Source organism: Rhinolophus hipposideros, assembly GCF_964194185.1.
Source record: "Rhinolophus hipposideros genome assembly, chromosome: 11".
NCBI classification, from domain to species: Eukaryota; Metazoa; Chordata; class Mammalia; order Chiroptera; family Rhinolophidae; genus Rhinolophus; species Rhinolophus hipposideros.
The window spans coordinates 78,997,568-79,006,129 of NC_138057.1; the positions used below are offsets into that span (position 1 = coordinate 78,997,568).

The 8,562-nt window shown below is 60.2% G+C and overlaps 1 protein-coding gene across 2 annotated transcripts in view; it reads right to left on the bottom strand.

Annotated features, from left to right (window-relative positions):
- Positions 1–8,132, bottom strand: part of FIBCD1 (fibrinogen C domain containing 1) — a 33,905-nt gene extending 25,773 nt beyond the window's left edge. The window contains exons 1-2 of one of the 2 annotated variants that reach the window (XM_081066885.1): positions 7,418–8,132; positions 6,756–6,868 (exon numbers count right to left, since the gene is read on the bottom strand). In XM_081066885.1, coding sequence (XP_080923011.1) covers positions 6,756–6,827 — 72 coding nt within the window. In that variant the 5' untranslated portion in view covers positions 6,828–6,868; positions 7,418–8,132. Of the gene's footprint in view, positions 1–6,755; positions 6,869–7,235; positions 7,255–7,417 lie in introns of those variants that run through there. The other variant, XM_081066886.1, reaches the window with a different exon arrangement.
- Positions 8,133–8,562: the final 430 nt, after the last annotated feature.

An 8,562-nucleotide genomic window follows, 5' to 3' on the forward strand; every position in this document is an offset into this window, starting at 1 on the left:
ACATCTCTGACATTGGGGGCCATTTTACTGTAATCCACAGATTTCCTCCCTACCTCCCTTCCTCCCTCCCTTCCTTTGAGATACATAAAATAGTGATTCCTATTACATCATATAAGAGGTCTTACTACGAGAAAATATGGTAGAGCAAACAGCTTCTTTTCCATAAATTCAAATTCTACAAGTAACTCCTGAATTTCCTACTTGGTACCAGAGGAGGATGGGGGCAGGTGGACTAGCCGACCCCCAAGGAAGGGGTCTATTATTGATGAGATGAGGGAAAGAATCCTTAGCCTGCTCCTGCAGTGATGGGGCCTCACTGCCCCCAGGACTAGCTCCATCCTTCTCTTTCCACACCCACACAGGCCCCAGGGGGGCACACCCATAGGGGTTCCTCATCGCTAGACGATTTCTACAGCCAGACCTGCAGGTGGTCAGCTCTGCACAGGCGGCTCCCTTGGCCCGAGATATCCACTTCCCTGCTTCTCTTACACCAGCCTAACTCGCTTTCTCCCTTCAGGGCTCAGCTAAATGCCACCTCTTCCAGGAAGCCTCCCTTGACTGTTTCTTCAGTCCTCCTCCCAGTTTGGAAGAGGGTCCCCCTCCGTGCTCCCACAGCCCTTGCTCTCCCCATGGTGGCATTTATCAAGATAGTCATTGCCTGTGGTTTCATCCCACTCATTCAAACATCCATCAACATTCACTGGTGACCTCATGAGCCAGGCTCTGGGCCAGTCCCCGAGGCGGTAGGGGCAGACAGCGTTCCAGCCCTGTCCCATGGGAAGTTCATGTCCCATGGGCTGTGATTCTTAACCTCTTTGGGGGCCATGGAATCTCATGTGTACACAGGGAAAATTCAGAAGCTGACAATCCCAGGCCCAGGAAACTTGCCCTGGACCATGAGCTCCCCCAAGGACAGGGACCTGCTCACCGCCTGGCATAGGGCAGCTGGTTGTTGGATGACGAGAAGAGCAGATGGATAGCTCATTATTCCATGGCCATGCTGACGTGGGGAGGAGGGGGAGGCCCCGGGACCTACAGTGCTTGGCAAAGTGAGGCCCGTGACCTCCATGCTGAGGCCTGGACCCTGAGGCAGGGCCGCCTCTGACCCTCTGATGGCCTGACACGGAATAAAGGCAACCTGCAGGATTCCCCAGTCACTGCAATCAGCAGCTTCTGCCAACACTGCCATTGCTTGACTACGCAGTGTTCCCTCCCTAACACCTCCTGCTACAGGTAGGTTCATTTTGCAGATGGGAAAACTGAGGCTCAGAGAGCGGAAGACCTCGCCCATGGTCAGACGGGAGGCAAATGGGAGAGCCAGCATTGAACCCAGGGCCGGTGACTCCAGAATCGCACCGTCTGTGCCCAGGCTGCTTGCTGAGCGACCCCACAACGCCCTTTCCTCCACCTGGAGTGTGACTGGGGTGTGAGAGACAAAGCTCTGTGTCAGCAAGTAAGTGTCTGTCAGGCCCGAGTCCATCGGGAGATTCCTCGCTCTGAGCAGTTCAGAGCGATGTCCTCCAACTGAGGAGCAGTAAGGTCCCCAGCTGGCGAGGCACGGTGGCCAGGCATGTCCCCTTTGTGTCCTCAGGGCCCCAGCCCTCTCAGGCACCCACTTCCACCCAAGCCCCTGGTCCCTGGTAGGAAGGCAGAGGGCACAGAGAAGGGGAAGGGCTCGAGAAAGCTGCAGGGGGTCCCTGAGGGGCAGGGGCTTGGAGATGAAACGGGCCACTCAGCAGAGGACAATTAGTCTTCAGAGATCAGCTTAAACATGAAGTACTGCTCGCTTTTATAGGTTGCCGTTGACGTGCCTCGCAAAGAAATCTGCCCGAGATAATAAGGGGGGCTCTGGGCAGCGAGCAGCCCAGCCGAGCCTGCCATGTGATGGAGCTTATTAATCAGCCTGTAGCCGTGGCAGGGGCACACACTCTGGGGTCTGCCAGAGGTGGGTGGGTGCAAACAGACCCCACTTCCAGGGCGGAGGAGTGGAGACGGGAAGGTACCGCAGGCAGAGGGCACGAGAGGCGCAGGAACCTGAGGCTCGACCCCCCTGCTACCCCAGCCACCTGTGTGAGTGCCCAGCTGGAGGGATGTGACTGCGTCCCCCGTGTGACTCGGGCTGCCCAGGAAGTCCTGACCATGGGGGGGACAAGATGGGCTCGTGCCAGGGAGGCAGGAGGTGGGAAGTCCCAGAGGGGCTTCGGTTGAGGGGTGGTATCTGTCCCGGCTGCCTCCCGCGTCCCCAGCCTCCAGAGGCGGCTGTGGGGTTTGGCAGAGGAAACAGGGCTCGGGAGGAAGGGCTTCACGGCCTCGGTGGGTGCTCCGCTGGCCACTCCTGCCCCAGCCAGCACCCTGCCTTCTCCCTTGTTATCTAAGGAAGCTGGGTGGCGGTGATCCCCTGGCTGGACCGAGACTATACTCCTCGTGCCAAAGTAGGAAGAAGAGCACCCCTCCAGGGGGAGGCCAGGCAAGGTGGGATGTAGGTTCAAGCCGCTCCCAGTGCCCATCTCCTAGGAGCACCCCAGCCAAAGGTAGGATGGCTGTTCATGATGGAAACACACCGTGGGGCTTCAGGTTGGGACTTATGGGGGTCAGTGGGAGGGCGGCAGGCCCAGACCCTCGGGGAGTCCTCCTCACCTCTCCACAGGAGCCCACATCTGCTCCCACCCTGGCAAATGCCTCCTGACCTGGGCTGAACTCTGAGCCCCTGGCCCTGGCAGGGGGTGGGGGGCCCTGGACACCCCCTAGGGTAAGGGGTTGGTTGTTCTGCTTCTGGGGTCCCAAAGACTTGGGAAGAGGGCCTGTGGGCCTGTTCTCTGAGCGCTTGGCCGAGGACACCTGCAGGCTTTCACCCCCAGCCCCCAGCCCCATCTTGTCATCCCCGACCTGTTCTCTCCACCTGCCTGGCTCCATTCATTTCCCCCCACACACCTTGCTCTCCCTCAAGGACAGATCTGGTAAATGCTGTTCTGCTTAAATGTCACCTCCTCCGGGAAGCGCTCTGCCCTCTCCCGTCCCCACCTTTTCCATCACAGCCACACCACCCGGCTAGGTGGTGAGCTCTGTGGGCAGAGCCAGGGCCCAGAGGAGGGCTCGGGAAAGACAGGAGGGGGGAGGAACCCTTGACTCATAGCCCCCCGTGGGCTCTTCCCTACGTCATCCTTCTCCTCTCCTAACCATGCCTAACAGTGACCTCAACCCACACCCCTGGGACCAAGACAAAAGAGGTGTCTTTTTTGTTATCGCACCCATCATGCTTTGTGATGACACCTGACTCTTGAGTTTGTTCCCCGCCCCGCCCCCCGCAAGACTCTACGTTCCCCGAGGCACAGGTTTATGGCTGGCTGTATCTCCCAGCTAAGGCAGGATTCTGTAAGTGTCACTGAGTGAATTAAATGCAGCAGGGTTTAGGTTAGACATCACGAAGAACTTCTCAATGAGAATTCCTTTTTTTTCTGGAATGTTTTTGGGAAGTTTGGAAAGTACGAAGAGGTATTGCCTCTAGAGGTTAGATATGGACCCCCCTGTGGGGTGGGTGGCTTGGGTTGGGGACTGCTCAGAAACGAGGTGCCCCTGGAGGAGACAGTTACAGTGACTTCCTGATCCACACTCCAGAACTAGAACCATGTCTGTTTCCAGATCCTTTCATCTGAGCAAACTCCTGGCAAATATCCCACGGTCCTCTTCTGCCCAAGGGTGTGCGAGCCCCTTCATTCTGCACCGGGAGAAAGCATGCGCTAACGAAGTCGGCGTCTTGTCCAAGGTCATCCAGCAAATGAGCTGAGGCCAGAAGGGCCTGAGAGAGACTAGCCTGAGGCGGTCCCCGGAAAAGGTGACGCTTGGACACAGCTCCTTCATTGGCAGTGGGTGCTGTGATTATCCAGGCACCACGCAGCCCAGACACTGGAGCCCGCTCCGTGGGAATTACATGAGCAGGGTGAACAAGACAAGGACAGCCAGCTTCTCTTCCCTTCGTCTTCCCACCTGAGAGGACCCTGCTTTGGTTCACGGCTCCAGCTCTCTAAGCCTCAGTTTCCTCATTTGTCAATCATCCCCGCTGCCAACCTCCCAGGGTGGTTGTGACTAAGAAACAAGAATGGTGGAGATGGGGCTGGCTGGTCCCTGGACTGTGGCCTTGGCATCTGTTCTCCTGGAGGAAGGGCCCAGTTAAAGACCTCAGCCAGTCCCTTCTGGTGGGAGCTGGGTGGTCAGACTACTTTCCCTGGTGGGCAGAGGGGCAATCAGGACACTGACAACCTGTGAAAGGGGACAGGCTGCTTTGACAACCACCCTCTTGGAGGGTGCATGTGTACAGTGCTTTACAGTTTGCAAAACACACCAGTACTTCACTTGACCTTCCTAACAGCCTTTGTGAAGTGAGGAGAAAGCAGGGATTGCTGTTCCATTTTACAGATGGTAAAGCCCAGACCCAGAGAGGGGGAGTAACTTACCCAGAGTCACACAGCATGAGATGAAACTAGAAGCAGGGCAGGAGGGAAGCAGGGCAGTCAAGGCTCTCTCTTTCGACAATGGCACAGGAATGGCCTTGCCTCTTATTTAAAGCTTCAGACAAGCCTGGACCTGGCATAGGGGACAGCCTGTCTACGTGCTGGGTCATCAAAGGAGTAGGGAGGTAAGGCAGCATTTGATATCAGCCCAGGCCCCCAAGGCCACAAGCCCTCACGGACTTCTGATGCCAAGGGGCAGACAGCTGGACCCTGGCCTAGTGGCAGCTGGAATATGTGTCCCCAGGGAGCAGCATACTGGGCTAGCCCAGGAGTCCCTGAAGTCACATTTCAAACAGATTCCCCAAACGCAACCTCCCCTTGAGACACAGCAACACTTACTGGCTCCTCTCGCACAGCTCCTCCTGGCCAGACTTCATGTAGTTCAATTCAGCAAATATCCCTCAGCTCTCAACCTGAGCTGCATGGAAGGACAGGAGCCTGGGCCCAGGGGGAGACCCCGGATGGAGTCCTGAAGGAGCATGTGTCCAAAGCGAGCTCCTGATAGAGGAGAGACTCAGGGCTAGGGCACAGGGCAGTGAGATAAAAGCAGCTAAACAGCATAGATTAAATGCTGCTGGGATTTCAAGGCACAGCCAGTGTGCATCAGGGAAGGCTTCCTGGAGGAGGTGGCATTTAGTAGGTTTTCCCTGAGTGAAGTCGTGTGTGTGTGTGTGTGTGTGTGTGTGTGTGTGTGTGTGTGTGTTGGGGAGCCTAGTGCAGCCAACAAGATGAGACAGCAAATGTTTGGAAATGGGCAGCGTGGTGTGGGACCAGGGGTTGGCAAATGACAAGCAGTCAGTACCTGTACGGGGACTAATTGGAAGGGAGAATGAGCCAATCTGGGGATGACCTTGAACAAGAAGTCTAGGAGGTAAGACTGCTCTTGCTCAGAGGGGAGAAAGTCAGATCTCAGGAAAAGAAGACATTATCTGGGGTTAGCTTGGGTGTAGATCTGACCTAACAAGGAACAGGCCACCCCAGGAGACACTAGGAAAGGCTCTGGGTCAGACCTGGCTTTAAATCCTTACTCTCCCGCTAACATGCTGTGTGACTTGGGCATACACCTCTACCTCTCTGAGCCACCAACCCCATGACTTGGGAATGTGCATCCCTGCCTCGCCCCCAGGCTGCTGCAAGAAGTGAGGTTGTGCAAGCATTTGGAAAGAGCTTTGCAAACTGTCGAGGGCTAGGCCCCCACACCGTAGCAGTGTCACTCCAGGCAGAATGAGCAGGTTGCAGCTTCTGAGAGTGAGGGGCCGCCAAGGCCCGCCCCTGCCGCCCCCCTCCTGCCACTGCAAACACGAACTGTTCCTTTCCCAATGGCATCTGTCTGGGAGAAATTTGAAATTTAAAACGGGCAGGCCCATTAATTCCTCTCCTCAGCGTCTCCTCAACAAGCGGGCCTCCTCTTCTTGCCTGCCTGCCCGTCCCTTGGCAGCCTGGCCTGGGGCAGCCCCAGGGCTGCACCCCTGCTCAGCCTCCCCTCTCTGGCCCCGTCTCTGGCTAGCCCTTGGGACTGTGCCCTCACTCCCTTCCGGTGCTCAGCCCTGGGCACCCTCCAAGCTTGCCCACCTCCACTGCCCCTGAAGAGGCAGCAGGATGGGCAGAATGGACAGACCTTGCGCCCACAGACCCAGGTTCAAATCCCAGCAGTGGTGTCGCCTCCAGCAGGCGCAATCCTCCCTGAGCCTTGTTCTCCTGCCTCAAAGCCAGAGAATCACCATACCCAGCCTTCTCACAGGAGGCAAATATTTATTGATCCTCTACTGTCTTCAGCGCTCTGGCTAACGTGGGAGAATTCTGAAGAGATGAGAAGGGGAATCGAGTCTTGGTACCCAAGCTCAGATTACCATGCCAGGCCCTTGGCACAGGGTGGCACACAGGGTAGAGACTTAGTAAGTGGGTAAGATTCCCATTGTAGAGGGAAGGAAACAGAGCCGCAGTGAGAGGGCACTCAGAGAACTAAAGAGCTGGTCCCACTGTGAACTAAAGGTCCCCGAGTCCCTTGCACACATGCAAACCGGGAGTCTGGTGGAGGCGCAAGGGGGCCCTCCCTCCTGCAGGGGTGCCGCCCCACCCGAAACCCAAGTTCAAGCCTTCTCTGCAGGAGGAGAGGAAGGCGCCCGCCCTGCTCGGCCTTCCGAGCCTCGTGGGGTGCTCCCCAATCTCTAGCCCCAACACGGGTGCCCAACCCGCCAGCCGGAGCCCCGAGTCCAGAGTGTCCCCACGCCCCTGGCCCGCGTGTACCTGCGGCTTGTCGCGCGGCCGGTCCTCAAGTTGGGAAGCGCCGCCCATAGTCTTCCACCGGTCGTTGACCATCTTCCGGCAGGACTGGCGGAGGCGCCACGCGTGGCACGCCGCTGCGGAGCGCAAAGGCGCCGGGGTGAGCGAGGGATCGGGCGCTGGGCGCCTTCTGCTCGCGGATCCCGCCTCGGTGCGCCGCGCCGGGGCGGCCCGGGCCAGTAGGCGTGCGTGTGCGGGTGTGTGCGCGCGTGTGTATGTGCGGGTGAGAGCCGGAGCGGGAGCGGGAGCGCGAGAGCCGCTCGCCTGCCAGCCGCTCGCGCTGCGCGCGGTGCCCGCTCCCGGCTCCCTCGCCTCCCCCTGCGCGCTCCTCTGCCTCCGCCCTCCTCAATCGCCGCGGTTTTTGTTTTGTTTTTTTGTCTCGGACTCTCTTTGCCTTTTATTGCTCCCCCGGTCTCCGTCCGACACACACACACACACACACACCCGCGGGCTGCGATGGTTACATGCCACCTCCCAAAGGCCAAGGTAAAGGAGGCAGGACGGGGCCGGCGGGAAGGCAGCAGACGCCGTGGGCAGGCGGCCCCCACCCCTCCCCGAGGGGCCTAAGAAGCCCCGGCAGCGCCTCCTCACAAACTTCCTCCCCGGCCGGACTCCAGCCAACTCACCGTGCGCGGGGGCGCGGCGCCGGGCGGGCCTCGCGGGCGCCCCCTCCGGGCCGTCGGGCGTCTCCCGGGAGCGGAGCCGCTCTCCTGGCGGCTGCCGAAGGGCGCAGGGCTCCCGCAGGCCTCCCGCTGGGCAGGCGGGCTGGGGGTCGCCGCCGGAGTGCGCCCCCTGCGGGGCTCCGAGGTCCGCGCCCTGGGGCACGTGCCCCGGGTCTGGAGTCTCCTGCCACTGGGACCTCCCCCTCCGGTCCCCGCCCCGCGAGGTCGTCCCTGTGGGCGCCTCCGCCAGAGTCCGCAGACCCTCGCCCAGGCGCTCGCGGGCGGAAAGCCGCTCCGACGCCTCCCTTGCCCCGGCGGACTGAACGGAGGTCCCTGTGGCCGCGACAGCCGCCCGCGCCGCGGTCGCGAGGACGAGCCGCTCGGCGCTCTGCCCGCGCTCCCGGCCGGTCGCCCGCGTTCCCCAGGCGCGCCCCGCGCCGTCTCAGCCCCCGCCTCCTCCTCGGCCCCGCAGAGAAGGGATTTGTGCCAGGAGGGGGCTTCTTAGTCGACCCCTCCCACCAGTAGTACTTTAAAAAACGTTGGATCCTCCTGGAGCAGCCTTCGGAGGTAATTGACAAAGTCCTTAATTTGCCTCGTTAACGAGCTGCTATTGTGGCTTCTGACCGGGAGGCGCCCACGCGGCCCGACGCCGCGTTCCTGGCCGGCCCCTCCCCGGGCGCCGCGGGGGCCAGGCTGACTGCCCCCACCCTGCCCCTTTCTGCGGCCCCTTATCTTCTGCTTCCCCAGCTGCAGAATAGACACCCCCGTTGCTCACCCCGCCCCCTCCCACTCCCCAAAGCTGTTTTCCGGCTCCCGGGGCGCCTTGGCCCGCCACGCTGTTCCCTGGCACAGTCTTCGTCTCTCCCCCACTGGCTGCCAGTCTGTCGGCCCATCTTCGTCCCTCTGCCCGCCCCTCTCCGCGCCCTGCACTAGCGGAGAAAGCTGCCAGGGGGTGGGAGCTGCGCCCTGGACCCAGAAAGCTGGGGCCCGGGGACTCTGTGCCCCAAGTCATCTGAGTAGACCGTCACTCGCCAGCTAGACGCTGGGTTCACAGTCCGCCAGCGGCGTGTCCGCAGCCTCCTCTTCCTTCCAAGGCCGCTGTGCTGCCC